The sequence below is a fragment of the Camelus ferus genome, chromosome 18 (assembly GCF_009834535.1).
Source record: "Camelus ferus isolate YT-003-E chromosome 18, BCGSAC_Cfer_1.0, whole genome shotgun sequence".
NCBI lineage: Eukaryota > Metazoa > Chordata > Mammalia > Artiodactyla > Camelidae > Camelus > Camelus ferus.
Window position 1 is genome coordinate 4,191,751 of NC_045713.1, and position 16,657 is coordinate 4,208,407.

Consider the following 16,657-nt stretch of genomic DNA (forward strand, 5'->3'; position numbering starts at 1 on the left):
GCTCAGAGGGAAACTTACACTGGAACACCCTGACGCCAAGCTGGGCTTCCTACACCAGGTTGTGCCCCAATATCTATCCTCTAAGCTCAGGCGGTAAAACCTGTCTCACCAGGGGAAGCTGGCAGTGACCCTGGATCACACATGTTCTTCCCCTAGCTGGGGTCATCCAGGCACAGGACAGCCATCAATTCCGCTGGACACGGGACCCCAGAGGGGGCTTAAGGCAGCTCTTTCCCAACACCAGAAACCATAATTTCCCATTGGAGCTCAGAAATGATCTAGTGCAGTGATTTCTAAAATGTCCCCAGACTGGCATCACCTGGCAACTGGTTAGAAATGCAGATTCTCAGGTCCTACTCAGATCTACTGAACGGCCACTCAGGCCTGGGCCCAGCATTCTGTGTCTGAACATATCTCCTAGGTGATGAATTCTAGTTTGAGAATCACTGACCTAGTCCAGGCTCCTCATTTTACAGAGGAGCAAACTGAGGCCTGAGGAAGGGAAGAGGCTGCCAAGGCCAGTTAGGGCCAGGACCAGAGTGTGGAGAGGGACTGAACTGACTGCCTCCTGTCCCTTCTGACATCTCCAGGAGTCTTCATCCTCTGTCACCTCCCAGGGAGCAGGGAGGGGCATAGTGTAAAGGCACTCCTGCCCACCCAACCGTGAGCAGGCCTAGTGAGCCCTGCAGTCTTCAAATGATTTGCTGAGAGGGGCTGGTGTGCGTGCTGGGTGGGGCGGGTGGTGGGGGGTCCTTAGGTGCTTTACTAACTGATGTGAGTGTCCTCCATGCGTTAGCTCAGAAAGGGTGGGTCGGACTGGAAAGCGAGCATGAAAGGTCCACCTTTGCTCAGACTGCTTGTCCAGGTGTCGTAACTGAGGAGGTGCTGTAACTGGCCATCCTTATGGGCTGAAAGTAGGAGTCAGAAGTCCTGGGTCCTGGTCCCAGTTGCTGCTGACTTGCTCCATGATTGCATGAGTCCCTCTGCCTTTCTGGGCCTCTTTTCCCATCTACAAATTCTGTGACTCAACCACAAGCTATTTCCAGCCAAAATTTTACCTGGAATTAAAGATGAACAAAGGGCCCAGGGAACACCTTTAGGGCTACTGCTCAAGAAAGATGGGACAGAGGAGCCCAGCCACTATGTTCTCAGGCCCAGCCCTGGGTCCACCCCACCTAGCTGCTGACACAGGAAGCATGGCCCCTCTGGGGCTCCTGGAGCTGAGCCGTTCCCGCTTCTGACGCCAGAGTCACTGTCACTTTCCCAGGGTATGACCTTCAACTCTTTCCCATTTCTCCCTTGCAATCCCCCTTCCCCACTCCAAGGGGGCCCAGAGTTGCTGCCTGGACCTCATGGCCACTTGCCGTGCAAGGGCTGGGTCAGGGGTGCTGGGTGAGCCCAGGGGGCGGGGCCTTTGACGGTTACCTCCAGGTCTCCCTTGGTGATGGACTCCTCCTCCACTCGGAACTGCAGGTCCTCCACCTTCCTGCAGGGGGAGAGGGGGCTGAGCAGGCTTCACCCAGAGGGGTGGGCTTTGCCAAGTTAGATGGCAGAGAGAGCCAAGCGGTCCAGATTATGCAGAAGGCACTGTCCCAGAGCCCCATGGCTGACGGGGGCAGAGCCACCTGGAAACCTCCAGCCCTCCCAACTTCCGGATCCTTGCTCTACACACAGAACACCAACTTCTCTAAAATAGGAGTGTTTAGGAGACACCGCTTTGGGAAAGATCTCTGGTGTTCCCCTTACTTGCTGCAAGTAACAAATCCTTCCTTCTCCCACAAAAATAAACAAGCAAAACAAAACAGGAGTGTTTAATGCAGCATCCTTCCCCCCTGGGGTGGCTGCAGGACTAAACGACAGTAAACAGAAGCACTAACAGCCCTGTTTCTGTCACAGCAGGGAAAAGATACGCCACACGGAAGTCTGAGGAGTGAGGGGAGGAAGGTGGGTTTCTTCCCCTGCTGACCCCACTCTCATCCTCTCCCCTCAAAATCAAGGGCCGGAGTCCCAGCCCCCACCGTTTGGGCTGTTCCCTGATGTGGAGCGCCCCAACACCCCACTGCAGGTGTCGAGGCCGCCCTCGGGGAGACACCCCCACCCACCCACCTCCGAGACAGCACAGGGGAGACACAGGCACACTGCACCTCACACAGCTGCTACTCCTGGGGCCTCCCGACAGCTCCCAGCACACAGAGGATGCAACTGAGGCCCAGAAAGGGCCAGTGGCCTGCCCAAGGTCACACAGCAAGTTCAGGGCAATGCTGGGACTTGCACCCAGGCCTCCCGAACACAACTCCCACGATGTCTTAAAGATCCGTTTTTGTTTGTCGGCATCAGGTCCGTTGCCATGGGAAACAGATGTGTGGGCCTCGACGATCGTCTCAGGCAGATATAAATAAGCCCTCCTCTCCCCAAGTCAGGCACTAGCAACAGCCCAGGAAGAACATTTCTCGGCTGAAAGCCCAAAACCAGACACAAGTTGGGGGCCGTGGGGGGCTGGGGCTGGGGGCTGCCTACGGCCCGGGAGAGCGGAGGGAGCAGCAGAAATCTGCATATCAGCTAAAAGACAGAGAGGCTTCTGGGCCGAGGGAAACCCTGGCCCTCGTCAGCTCTGAGTCCTGCCAGGTGACCAGGACCAAGTCAGGCCAGAGTCCCCACACAGAGGGAACCGCAGCCCCCACTGGCCACTGGGGCAGGGCAGAAAGAGCCAGTGGCAGCACTAATAGGCTGGTGACCTCAGGCAAGTCCCTTCCCCGCTCTGAGCCTCAGTTTTCTCATCTGTGACCTGGGGCAACACCGGCCTCCAGGACTAATTGGAAGACTGAGAGAGACAGTGCAGATCAAGCCCTCAGCACGGGGGCTGACCCCCAGGTGCAAGGTGTTTCCGGTGGTCTTTTGTGCTGCTTCTCTGAGCCCCGGTTTCCTCGGGAATGGAAATGGAGCTTCAGGACACAGCTGCGAATGAGCTCCAAATCCAGAACCTGTGCAGAGGGAGCGTTCCGTGCATGTGAGCTGGGTTACAGGGTGGGGACACCGGGTGCACGTCTCCCTAGTGAGAGGCCCCCACCCCAACCTGGGCGTCCTCTCGTGACACGCGGCATGAGCCGGTAGGGGAAGAGAGCAGCGATGAACATGGTGTCTCCCAGGCGCCCCGTGCTGTGCTGGGTGCTTGACTGGAGTTATCTTGTAAGTCTGCAGAGATGGGGGTCATCACCCCACTTTATAGATGAGAGGACTGAGGCCCACCAAACTCATGTCACTAGCCCAGGTGACACGCCAGTGCATGGTGCAGGCAGGGTTTGGACATGCTGGTCCTGAGCCTGTGCTCTTCCTGGTCATCCTTAACAAGGCTCTGGGAAAGTGACCCCCCAGGGCTGGGGCAGGGGTGACGCCTACCTCCTCTCCTCCTCCAGCTGGTTGGACAGATCCACCTTCTCTTTCCGCACGCTCTCCACCAGCAGCCGGGCCCGCTGCAGCTTCTCCTCGGCTTCTGCAACATACTGAGCCCAAGCAAGGGCCAGGACAGGGTCAGCCTCCTCCTGGGGACCAGAGTCCAGGTGGGGAGAGGCAGGAGAGATGCGAGGACCTGGGCCTGGAACCCCAGCCACCCCTACTCCCTGCCAGTCCTAGTCGGGCAGGGACCGTGGGCTTAGATGTGAGGGAGGAGGGCCCGGCTGTGTCAGGAATGGCAGGGCCGGCCTCACCCAGTGGGAACCTCAGGTCCACCTGCCCTCAGTACCTGCCACCTCCTTCAACCCCTGAAGGCTGAAGACCTATTGTCTTGTGAAGGCCCCTGTCACGGCCCCCATGTCAGCTTGGCCTTAATAATTCCAGAATCCAAGGGAGGAGTGAGCCAGGCTCCAAATGGGGACAGGAGCCCAGGAGGGAGCTCTCATGTGGGGACAAGCATCAGGAAGAGTAGACATGTGACAGCAGCAGACTCAAGGCTTAATTCCCTGAAACCAACCCATGAATCTGCTAGAAAGCACAATCTGAAATGTGGACAGTTGTACCCAAAAACTGTTTACGCATTATTCAGAAAAAGAGAGGATTTGCAAACAACCTAAACACCAGCAGGGGACAGGCCACGTCAGTAAGGACACAGCCCGTGACAGAGGGCAACACAGCCATTCAAACGAGGAAGAATTTTCCACTAGAAAATGCTCGCACTATAGGAAGTAGGAAAAAAGCAGGATATGCAAGTTTATATCCAGGTTCTGGAAGAATGTGTACCTACCACTGGAAGGACATTTGCCAGGAGGATGACAAGTGTTGGTAACGAATATCTTAGTGTTCTCTGCACACCCTAAGCGCTCCTCTCTGAGCGTGAGTGACAGACAAGACTGGCCCAAGGAGGCCGTGATGTCCTCTGGGTGCCCTGCGGCCCCGCCCGCCCACACACCTGCTCATGCTGTGCCTTGAGCAGGGCAATCTCCTTCTCCACCTCGCAGATGTGGCTCGTGGCCTTGGCCACCTCGGCCCGTTCCAGGTCGCGCTCAGCTAGCAACTGTTCGATGTGCTGCTGCTTTTCCTTCAGGGCCTCTTGCAAGGCCGTCGTGCCCGAGATCTTGCGGGCGTAGCGCGAAGAGGTCTCCGTGAGCTGCAGGAAGGCATGGGTGGAGGAGGGACTCAGGGATCTGGCACACTGTCCAGACAAGCCCCAGCTACCCAGCAGGCAGGAGTGCCCAAGTGCCTTGAATCCCAGGGTCCTGCTCCTCCCGCTGCCAGAGCTCTAGACATTCTGCCTACTTATGTAGAGGGAATAGTGATGTTTGAGGTTCAGGGAATTCCCTGCATTTAGGGGAGTCACAGCCCCTGGGGCTCTACCTCGTGGTGGGCTCCCTCACCTGGGCCACGTTCTCCTGGACTAGGAGGAACCTCCCATCTGGACTGAGTTGAGCTCTGCTAGGTGGCCATGCCAGCCTTGCTAAATCACCTGCCCTGCACCTCTGTTACCTGTATGCATCTGCATTACCCTCTTTAATTCTGCCCTGCATCTGTATGACCCTCTTTAATTCCCAGAGATGGGCTTTAGGCTACCGATAAATCAGTAATATAAAAATAACAATGAATGTAAATGGATCAATTTCCCTATTAAAAAAATATACATCTTCATCTTTGTTCAAAAACTTCAAACTGATAGATGCCTGTAACCACAGCAAGTCAGGGGCAGATTGGGACACCTGAATTTCTCTGTCCCCGCCCCCTATACACACACAAAGGTACCCCTCCCCAGCCCCATTCTCACCAGGCCACTGCGGCTGGGCCGGCCCCCCACGGAGGAGGCCACCGAGCTGACAGAGCTGATGGAGGAACTGCTGGGACTGTGGGTCAGCGCCGAGACACCCATGGCCATGCGCTTAGTCTTCTTGGCCTTGGCTGGGCTAGTGGATGGGAAGCCGATGCGGATTACCTTGTGGATGGGCGCAAAGAGACCAAACTTGGGCGGGCACTGGAAGTACCTGGGGAGGCAGGAGAGACCCACACTGCTGTCACGACCCCATTGTCTGGAGCCTTGCTTGTCTCCCCCATCTCTTTGAAGCCCAGCAGAGACAGAGGCTCCTGCTCGAGGACTCATCACTCACACCCTAAGACAAACAGACAGGACTCCCTGAAAGGGGACAGAGGTGAGCAGGGTCTAATATTCTTCATAGCCATGAACAGCCATTGGGCATATGTTGGGGGGTGGAGGAACAACAATCACCAAGCACTTGCTCTGTGCCAGTCCCTTTACATAAATGCTCATTTCAATCCCCCAACCACTCTATTATTAACCACATTTCACAGATGAGATGATTTAGGCTCAGAGAGGTTAAGTAACCTGCCCACAGCCACACAGCTGCTTAAATGGCAAACTGAGACTAGACCCAGTGGACTCCAAAGCCTGCTATGCTTGGCTCCCACACAACAGTCAGAGCCCCCCAGCCATATCTGCAGCCCCACTCTCAAGGCTGCCCCTGGACCACCCCAGATCCAAGGCTCTGCCCACGGAGCTCCCTGCATGGAGAAGCAAAAGCCTGAAGCAGACACCTTGGGGGTGGGGTGGGTGCTGCTCCCCAACCTGCCCCTAAATTCTGAAAGCAAGAGTGAATTGAGAGAAACATCTGTCCTGAAAACAGGAAGGCAAATGTTGTCATGGAAACTCCAGGTCATCTTCTCTCAAAACCTCTCTGGCCATGGATTCCACATGGCACCAGGGGACCTAGTCCTGTCCAGTTTCTGACTCACCTAGAAACTGACACCCCATTCCACCTCTTCCCTCTTTCAGGTCTTTGTTCAGACTGACCTCCAGCCTAGCAGACCTTCCTTTCTAGAGCTGTCCCAGTCTCACCGGGGCCACGGAATCTAGCCCAGGGACAGCTAACACAGGTTCGCGGGCCACCTTGCCTCAGCCCCTCACCCCTGACACTGCTCACTACCCAACCCCCAAGGGGCCCAGGCACAGCCTTAGACCCTCTTGACTCAGCATTCCTAGCAGTCAATTCCCTTTAATCAAAGAGACGTTGAAGAGCCTGGGACCTAGGTGTGACCCTGACCTTGGCTGCAGAGCACCAGGCACTATCTGATTATTTTCTGTGCCACCCAGGGGAACTCCCAGAGACCACTGTCTCTCCTTTTCTGGTATGCCCACCTCACTTAGCCACGGGTGGCATGGGGAACACAGGAAGAGATGATTCTCCTAGCACTCGCCCGTGACACTCTGTGTGACCTTGAGCAGTGACCTCTCTGGCCTCGGTTCTCCCATCTGTAAAATGGGGGCAATATTCCCACCATCTACTTCCATGAGCTGCTGTGACAGAAGGGAGGAGGCAGTATCTATATTGTGGGGTCTGGCACAGCCACCCAGATGCTCAATACTGGCTCCCTCAGATGCCCTATCCCCATCCCCTGTACCCATCCCATGCGAAGAGGACCCCTTTCCCTCCCTCCCTGGGGGAAGCCCACCATACCTGGTGCCTGCCACTGCCCCATCATTCTTCCCAAGGGGCTCGTCCAGCTCCACGCCACACCACTCGCCCTTGGCAAAGTCTGTCTCCCCCACATACCGCACCACGCCAGTCTTCGTCCCACCAACCTGTTGGCACATGGAAAGACTCAGGTCCAGAGGATGCAGTGGATGCAGTGGGAACAGCAGAGATGACACAGGCACCCAGGTGCCCAGGCTCATCCCAGCCCTCCCTTCCAATGTGCAGGGGAGAGAAGAGATGGGGTGGGGGAGGCCCAGGGACAGCTGGGAGGGGTATAGGTATAACCAGTGCTTCCCAGGGCTGTCCCATGCAAGAGCTTTGGCATCAGAAGGACAGACCTGCGTTCAAACCCTGCCATTTATGAGCTGTGTGAGCTTGGGCAAGTTACCTAACCTCTCTGAGCTTCAGCATCTCCATCTTTCAAAAGGGCTTTTGTGACAATTAAGCACTGTATGTGCAGTGTCTGGCACATACTAGAGTCTCAAATAAATGTTATCCTTAAAAATGGTTTGAATGGGGGTTGCTGGGAGCTAGGCAGGAGGGGAAATGGGGAATTGTTGCTGAACATGAATAGGGTTTCAGTTTTGCAAGATGAAAAAGCTCTGCTGCACAACGTGAGTATACTTAACCCTACTGAACTGCACCCTCAAAAAATGTTAAGATGGTAAATGTTATACGTTATGTATATTTGATTGCAATTTAAAAAATTCACAGGACAGGCCAATAATCGGGAATATTACTATAAAAATCATTTTAAATTTTTAAAATTAAAGTTATACATAAAGAGTCAAATACTTCCAAAGCCTTAAAAAGCTCTGGATGTCTCTCCACCTCTCCCCAGAAGGACTTTAACTATTTAACAGGAAGTCCTTGTATTGAGCTCCAAATTTCGAACTGACGTGCTTATATTGCTACTTCTTGATTTTTCAATTTTGGGTGACATCCACTGACGTCTCATCAAGGAATTGGAGGCCTTAGCTTCCCCTTCGCCGTGCTTCCCACATCCCTCCTGGCTCTCCACCCTTCCCATGTGGCCAGGTCTTAATTTTGATCAGACTCCAGGTTTACAGGACTGGGACTAAGTAAACACCGCTCACAGATGCGGATGGGAGGTGCTAGCTACTTTTCCTTCCCAGAACAAATTTTTCCCTACAGATAACAGCTGTCTTTTATGCTTATTTGCCTAGTTTTTATGGACTTCACACTAATTTAAACCAAAACTCTTTCAACTGACTGAATCTCCTGCCAAGATGTTCAGAGGCATGAGGAATTCCATCCAGTTCTTTCTGGAGAAGACTCTCCCAGAGGCATGTGTCCCTCCACTGTACAGCCGGCAGCCTGGGGTCTCCTGTCACCATTCCCGTGAGGAGTCCCTTCGCCTCTCTCCTGGGCTGGACCTGCCATTTCCTGGATCCAATGTCTTCCTTTTTTCCTGGTTTATTCACTTATTTTGGCATGTCCTCCCCAAGCTTTTGAAGAAGTAGTACAGGAGGAAATAAAGTATTTGAGCCTTAGCCTATCTGAAAATATTTTCTATTCTGCCCTCGCTCTTTCTTTTTTAATTGAGGTAAAATTTATAGAACATAAAATTCACCATTTTAACCATTTTAAAGTGTACAACCCTGTGGCTTTTAGTCCATTCACAGCTATCACCATTATCTAATTCCCCAAAGAAACCCTGTACCCAATAGCAGTCACTGCTCATCCCCTCTTCCCCAGCTCCTGGCAGCCACTTATCTACTTTCTGTCTCTATAGCTTTGCTTATTCTGAACATTTCTTACAAATGGAATCATACGTTATGTGGCCTTCTGTGTCTGGCTTCTTTCACGGAGCAGTGTTTTCAAGGTTCATCTGTGTTTATCAGTATCAGCACTTCACTCCTTTTTATGGCCAAATAATATTCCACAGTATGGATTACACCATGTTTTGTTTATTCATTCACCCACTGATGGACGGACATGTGGGTTGTTTCCAGTTTGGGGTTTATTATGAATAAAGTTGTGATGAACGTTCGTGTACAAGCTGTTGTGTGAACACCTTCAATTCCCTTGCTCCCCTCACTCTGGAATGGGAGTTTGGCTGGGTCTCTTCTTTTGGAATTTTGAAGCCTTCCCCTGTGTGTTCTAGGGTCCAGGGCTGCTGTTGAGAAACTCAAAGCCATTCTGAGTCCCAGTCCTTTATGTGAGCCCACCTTCCCACTCCAGAAACCAGCAGGACCGTCTCTCTGTCCCAGGGTGGTAGAGTTTCACAACGAGGAGTGTTGAGGGGGACAGGGGGTGCCTCCTGGGCTCCCACGGGCCCTTCCAACCAAGAAACCCTTGTCATTCCTAGGGGATTTTCTTGGATTGCTTATTTGCCTTCCACCCTCCTTTCCTCTGATCCTTTTATTTTTCTCTCTTGTTCTGAGAGATTTCCTTAAATTTATCTTCTAATACATCTGCGGAGTTTCTTAAATCTGTAGTCAGATTTTTCATTTTCCAGAGCTTTTTCACTCACTGAATATCCATGTTTATATTCCATGGCATTCTGTTGAGATTCAATGCTGGTATGACTTTCCTTACTTCTCAGAGGACTGGCCACCTTCCCTGGAGAAGTTTCTGTGCCCTCTGGAGGGTGCAGGCTCGGCAGTGAGTGACCTAGGAGCTGAGTGAGGGAGGAGCCGGCGGGGCAAGAGACTCAGCTTTTAGGACAGAAACATTCCTTTCATCCTCCCTTTGCAGTCCAACGTCCCAGGGCTGCCCGCAGCCAAAGACTCTCTCGGAACCTCTCATGAGACAAGCATTCATCCCAGACGTCTGCTGGAGGGACAGTCACCAGGCAGAGGAGACCAGAGGCTGGGGGAGGGGAAATAGTCTGAAGATTTTTCAGCCCCGTTTCCTGAGGCCACCATGCGGCTAATTTCTGAGCTTCTGGGGGGCTTTTGAGGGGAACATCGATTGCATCTCTGCTTTCCCCACCTGGGGACCGTGCTGCACTGGGTCTCCAGTGTCACTGCTGCTGTCTCCTCTCCTGTCCTCTTTGTCCTGGAGGGTTTAATACCATTTAAAAAATCCCTTCACTGTCATTCTAGGGCAAATTCAGGAAAGGGTGATAATAAATGCGTGTGTTTACCTAAATATGACTTTCTGAATGTTACCTTCTCTGACACCCCTAAGTATGCCTCAGGCGTGCCTGAAAGGGACCAGCTCCCTGATTAAAACTCATTCCATTCCCACCGTTTCTTAAGGACTGACCATGTGCCAGGCACGCTGAAGACATGAATTCCAAACCTCACAACTCTACGCGGTGGGCAGCGTCACCCTGTTCCCAGATGAAGAGACTGAAGTTCACAGTAATCAGCAAGCCGAAGAGCCTGCTGGGCCTGACTCTTCTGCCTTTCCAGTCCTAGCTGGGCTTAACTACCAGGCCTCACACTCTGGGGCCCCCCCTCTTCCCTCAAGCTGGGGGTCTATGGCTCAAATAGCACTAACAACCATCACTAGCCCCAGGGAGGTGCTGTCTCACCCTCATCCTCAGCTGTCCCTGAACTTGAATCCTTCCCTTGTCCTTCCCTCCTCCTTCACTGTGACAGAGCCAGGCAGGTATCGTCTCAGTGAAGGGAGCAAACCAGAAACAGCAGAAAGGTTTCCAGAGGAAACAGGCCTGGTGCCTGACCCCCGCCCAGGTCAGCACAACCTCGGGACACTTACCTCCCTGAAGCCTAGAGATCCCGCAGTGACCACTTCAGCGGCCCCCACTCCACGTGGGCCAGGCCCTACCCTCCAGGGTGATGAGTCCTTCTCCTTTCTAATTTCTATTATATTTTAATCTTTTTTTTTCACTTTAAAAGATCAATAGACTGTTTTTCTACGGCGGTTTTAGGTTTGCGGAAGTCTGAGCAGAAAATATAGAGAATTTCCATGTACAATTGCTGGATTGTGCAGTAAGAGCATGATTTATAACAAATGGCCAAACTGTCTTCCTCAGTGTCTGAGCCACTCTGTATCCCCAACAGCAGTGCACAGAAGTCCCTGCAGTTCCACTAAGGAACTGTCCCTCCCAAGTCGCCCTCCCTGTGGGCTGGGCCCAGTCTCTGGGGAGATGAGCCCCACCCTCCTAAGCCCCTCCCTTCCTCTTGCACTGCTTGGGAGCGATCTGTGGGACTGGAGTTCCTGCTGGCCTGGGACAGACACCAACCACATCTGGGTCTCACAAAGCAAGGGTGTTGGGCGGGTTGAATTCATCTGTTTCTTAGGGATTTTCCTCTGAGGAAGTCAAAGCAGGTGACTCACTTAAAATAAATGCATATGCCTCAGAACAGGGCCTCGCCCCCAGGGGAGAGAACAGGGCAGCAGACCTGTCTGGCTCTGCCACCGGGAGGCTGGGGCAAGTCCCTCCAGCTCACTGGGCAGCCATGAGGGTCCGGTGAGGGAATCAAGGGCCTGGCCTGGAGCAGCATCCTGCTGGGGTGCAGGGGGGGAGGGGCAGAGCAAGAGGTGAAGGGGGGTGCTCGCAGGAAGGAGGCCCCCAGGAGAGATGGGCAGGTGAGTGGCGGCACTGGGCCACTCTCGGGGAGATGAGGGGACAGAGGTGAGTGGCCCCCCTTGGTGATCCTCCCTGACAGCGTCCACAGTTGCTGACCTGGGCATCTGGGGCTCAACCAGCTTTTGTAGCAGCGACATCATACACGTGGTGCCTCCCTCGCTCTCAGGACCACCTGGTGGGGCTGTGAGTCCTTCACTGGCTCCTTTGTAGGCACTAGAGGCACCACCGTGTGAGCAAAACGTGGAGTGCCCAGTCGGGGCGGGAAGCAGACAGTCAAGGAGTAAGTGAGGAAGCACTGTTGCTCCAGTTGGATGACAGGGGCTAGACAGAGCAGTGCTGCAGGGCCCCGCTCTCAGGAGTGACAGGGCACAGAGGCCTAATGGAGGTGGGATAGTGAGATGTGGGAAGCCCTGGCGGAGAGTGTCCTGGGTCGAGGAACCAGCAGGACACAGCAGAGGAACAGGCCTGGCACAGGAGCAAAGGAAAGAAGGCTGGGGCAGCCTGAGGGCAGCCAGGACGGAGGAGAGAAGTCAGATCATAACGAGGGTAAACAGGCCCATCACCAGGGTCCGGGGCCATGGGAAGGTGGGTGGATTTTTATCCTAAGCGAGATGGGAGCCACAGAAGGGCTGGGCCCTGAGTAGTGGCGGGGGGACCAAGGAGGAAGTATCTCCGCTGCTTGAGAGAGAGGAGCCGCCAGTGGAGGTGGTGGCCTGGGGACGGATTTGGGTATATTTTGGAGGCAGCACCACAGGCCAGCTGATGAATCACGTGGTCGAGAGGAGAGTAAAATAAGATGCAAGGCCAGCTCTCAAGCTCCTATTCTGGTCTGCTGGAGACACAGGTGTGCCGTTTACTAAGATGGGAAGGACGGGGAGGAGCAGGTCAGGGATGCGAGTGGGTGGATAAACAACTGAGTTCTGTTCTGGACAGGTGTTATGGGTTGAATTGTGTCCCCCGCCAAAAGATATGTTAAAGTCCTAATTCTCATTACCTATGAATGTGACCTTTTTTAAAAATAGGGTCTTTTAGATGTGATCAAGTTAGGACGAGGTCATCAGGGTGGGCCCTAATCTGATGTGACTGGTGTCCTTGTAGGAGAAGAGACATGGGGAAGAAGACCATGTAAAGATGGAGGCAGAGATGGAGTGATGCAGCTACAAGCCAACGAGTGCTGGCAACACCAGAACCTAGGAGGAAGGCATGTAACAGACTCTTCCCTTCATCTTTCAGAGACCGCATGGCCCTCCGACACCTGGGATTTCAGATTTCTAATCTCTAGAACTGTGAGAGAACACATGTCTGTTGTTTTGAGCCACCCGATTTGTGGTACTTGTTACGGCAGCCACAGGAAACTAATGCAGGTTACGAGGAGATGTTAACTAAGAGCCCGACATGTGAGACAGGAGATTCAACCCCGGGCAGTGTGATGCTCACATATGCTTGGACTGTCCTAAGTCACAGGCCTGGATGGTTCTATCAAGGGACAGACAAGCCGAGGCCAGAGTTCTGACCTGACACTGGGAACAGGATTAGCAGGGAGGTAGTAGGAATCAGGGGAGTGTGCGGAATCCTAGGAGCTGAGAGAAGAAAGTGCTTCTAGAAGGAGGCAGAGAGAGACTGACAGTGGCTGATTCCGCCGAGAGATGAAATAAGATGAGGACTGAAACTGATCATTGTACTTGGAACATGAAGGGCCCCAGTGGCCTGGGGAGCGGGTTCCCTGGAGTGAACGGTGATGGGGAGACTATGACCAATAGTTGGGCCTTTTAAGGGGTTTAGCTGAAAGGCGGACAGAGAAATAGGCAAATAGCTGGAGGAAGACATGCGGTCAGGGGGGAATTCTGTTTTTAAGGTGGAAGAAGCTGGAGCAAGTGAGTGAGAAGATGGGAGGGAAAACGGGCAGGGGAGGATGGAGGCTGTCCGCAGGGGGCGGTGGGAGAGGCAGGCCCTGGACAAGAGCCGGTGGTTAGAGCCCTGAAGTGGACAGAACCGGCTGGAGGGAGGACAGAGTGTGCAGGCGGGTTTTGTGGTGGACAATGGCTCTGTTCTTCCTGGGAAGCAAGAATGGTAATCAGCTAAAATGGGGGTTGGGAGGAATGTTGGTTAATTTTGGAGGGAAGAAGATATGAAAATTACAGAAGAGAAAACTGAGGGTCAGGGAGGCTAAGAGGCTAGTAAAGAGTGGTCCAGCCGACTCCCCCAAGTAGGTCTCTGGGTCTTCTCCCCAGCCTAGCACAGGGGGGAACTGGTCATTTGTCCTCCCAAGCACATGTATACATTAAAGAAAAGGCAGGAGGGCCAGAAAGAGGCTACTGAGCAAACTTAGGCCAGAATTCCCACAGTGACACTGGGTAAAAGGGAGATACCTAAGCCTTCTTAGCTTGGGGTCAGTCTAGCTTCACAAGCCCTGCCCCCACCCCTCTAAGGAGACAGGAAATGGGAGAAGGACCCCATGCCCAGGGCCCCTGCCATCCAGCCAGAAGCCCTGTGACAGAGAGAGGAAGCCAGAGGCAGACCTAGTACCTCCTGGGCCCCCTGCCTCCCCTGGCTCTGCCCCCTCCCCTCCCCTCTATCAGCAGAGCCTGAAGATGGAGGCCAAGACTCCTACCTAGAGCAGTGCCTGCCTTGTGCCAGTATGAGTGCCCCCTGCCAGGCACATCCAGTTTCCACCCCCTGAGGGGGGAGCAGGTGCAAGGGGAGTTTTAGACAGGATCACACTAGAGTTCAAGCCCCTCCTCCCCCAACCTGAGGACCAATCAGGGCTGGTCAAAATCCCTAGAGCCTCCACTTCCCACCCCAAAGGAGTCGCTGACCACCCCGGGCACTCACATGACACTACCCAGGCCTTGCGCAGACAGAGCCCTTGGTAACTACGAAGCACTCCCACATCCACCAGCTTCTCAATGTTCCCAGCAAAAGCATCACATGGGGGCTACCAATGCCTGTTTTGTTGAATGGAAAGATGATGAATGACTAAATGAATGAATGGAGATGAGGCCCAGTGAAGGGACTCTCTCAGCATCACAGAGCTGGGAAGTAGCAGAAAGGGCACAAATCTGGGCCTGATTTCCCTGTAGTGGCCACGGCCAGCAGGTGCCCTCAGATCCCAGGTATCCCCAAGGACAGCTCAGTGAGACTGTAAGTCAGCCTGCCTGAACACTTTGGGTTACAAGCTGATTAAATGTCTGAAACACACAACCCTGGGACAGGGGTCTTGAGTTCTCTGGTCCCCAGACTTTTCCAGTACAGGACTGGCACATTCACATAGGTGGGCTAGATCCATGGATATCAATCATAGCTAACATTTATGGGCACTTACTAAGTATCAGTTACCATCTAAAGGCATGACATGTGTTCATGCATTTCAATCTACAAGGGAGGTACTATTAAAGCTCCTTGTTTTATAGATGGGAAGACTGAGGCCCAGAAAGTTTAAGACTTGTCCAGGGTCACACAGCAACACTGTCCAGGGCCCGCTTCACCTGTCTCCCTGGCCACTCCTAGTTCTGCGGAGGAGTGGGTGCCTCAGGCTAAACCCCCGCTTAGCACCCCCAGGGTCCAGCTCAGCCACGTAGGGTGGAGTAAGGGGTGGGGGACTCACCAGCACGCGGTCTCCCAGGCGCAGGTCCTTGTCGCCTCGCTTCACAGAGCCGCTGTCTGAGAGGTTGGAGCCAGACTCGTTGCCGGTCTTGACGGAGCTGTTGAGGACGCTCTCCCGCAGCGGGATGACGCGGCTGGTCAGCGGCGGCGTGGCCGTGCCCGAATGCAGCGACAGGTTCTGGGCGGTCAGCGACTCGACCGAGTGGGCATCGCTGCCCGAGCCCTCGGCCGTGGGCTGCCGGGTCAGCTTGGAGGGCCGCGTGAAGATGCCCTGCAGGGCCGGGCACTCGAAGTAGCGCACGCCGCCCACGGCGCCGTCGTTCTTGCCCACCGGCTCGTCCAGCACCACGCCCGCCCACTGGCCCGGCGCGAACTGCGTCTCGCCCAGGTACTGCACCACGCCCGGCTTCACGCCGTTCACCCACACGCGCTCGCCCACCACGAAGTCCCCCAGGAACTCATCGCCCACCTCCGCCGCCTTCGCACCGGGCTTCTCGGGGGCGGCGGGGGCCGCGGAGGAGGGGCCCGAGGCCTGCTTGTGCAGCGGGGAGCCTGCGGAGCGAGGAGAGAGGCAGCGGTTAGGGCTCAGGTCGGGGCTGCTCCCTCGGCGGCCCCGGGAGCGCCGTCAGGCTGGAAGGGGCCAGTGCTGGCTGACTAAAGCGGAAACTGAGGCAGATAGGGCTGGGAGTGGGGCCTGGGGCAGGTCTCTCATTCCTCCCCATCCGTGGGCATCCCTAGAGCTCTCCCTACTCTGCCAACTCCTCTGGAGAAGTCTAGGGATTAAGAGCGCAGGCAGTGCCTCCTCAGACGCGGAAGCTTTCCGCGGCTCAGGGTGACTCATAATCAAGGGCAGAAGGGACCCATGACTGAGGGTTACAAGCTGCTACTTCCCCACCCACGTGGGCTCAGGCCGTCAGCTGTTAATCTGAGACCACCCATAGTCCCATATGAAACTCAAGAGTTTTTGGGGGGGTCTCTGTGCCCCCCATCCCCCTAGACAGCTCTGGGCCTGACAAAAGGCTCCTAACTATTCCTTGACAGCTGGCAACGGATGTCTTGGGGCAAGCAAGGTGCTAGAAAACCCTCTTACTCTACTTTTGAGTCTCCATCTCCTCCCCACCCCCTAAGCTGCAGCCCAACCTCACTGTGCACAGACCAGGAACAGTGGTGGAGGGTGGGAGAGGCAGAAGCAAGCACTTAATCTCATTCCTGGACTGAACTCCAGGCTCTCAGGCTTGAACTGGGTTCCCTAATCCAGCCCCTCCTAGTAGAAAGAAGGCTCAGAGAGGTGAGGGCCTTACCCATAGCCACATAGCAGAAATGGCAACTCAAACCCTCGGAGGAGGCCTGCCTCCCAGGCCTGGGCTCTAATGTGCTCTAGACTCAGAAAAGGAAGGGAGGGGGGCAACCTGTTCACGGTCACTCACAAGAGGACAGAGCAGGGCTTGAACCCACCATGCTTTGTGTGTCTGGCTCCTGGGCCACATGCAGGGCCTCTGCTATGAGTGGGTGCTTGGAAAGCCTGCCCATTTGTACCTCAAGGCTGCCTCCCGCTTCCTGC

The 16,657-nt window shown here is 54.5% G+C and overlaps 1 protein-coding gene across 2 annotated transcripts in view; it reads right to left on the reverse strand.

Annotated features, from left to right (window-relative positions):
- The window catches only part of CLIP2 (CAP-Gly domain containing linker protein 2), a 65,477-nt gene that overhangs the window by 20,617 nt on the left and 28,203 nt on the right, over positions 1–16,657 (reverse strand). For both annotated transcript variants that reach the window (XM_032459518.1, XM_032459517.1), the window contains exons 3-8: positions 15,098–15,648; positions 6,951–7,075; positions 5,249–5,462; positions 4,403–4,600; positions 3,397–3,500; positions 1,426–1,486 (exon numbers count right to left, since the gene is read on the reverse strand). In XM_032459518.1, the coding sequence (XP_032315409.1) occupies positions 1,426–1,486; positions 3,397–3,500; positions 4,403–4,600; positions 5,249–5,462; positions 6,951–7,075; positions 15,098–15,648 (1,253 nt within the window). The remainder of the gene's footprint in view (positions 1–1,425; positions 1,487–3,396; positions 3,501–4,402; positions 4,601–5,248; positions 5,463–6,950; positions 7,076–15,097; positions 15,649–16,657) is intronic.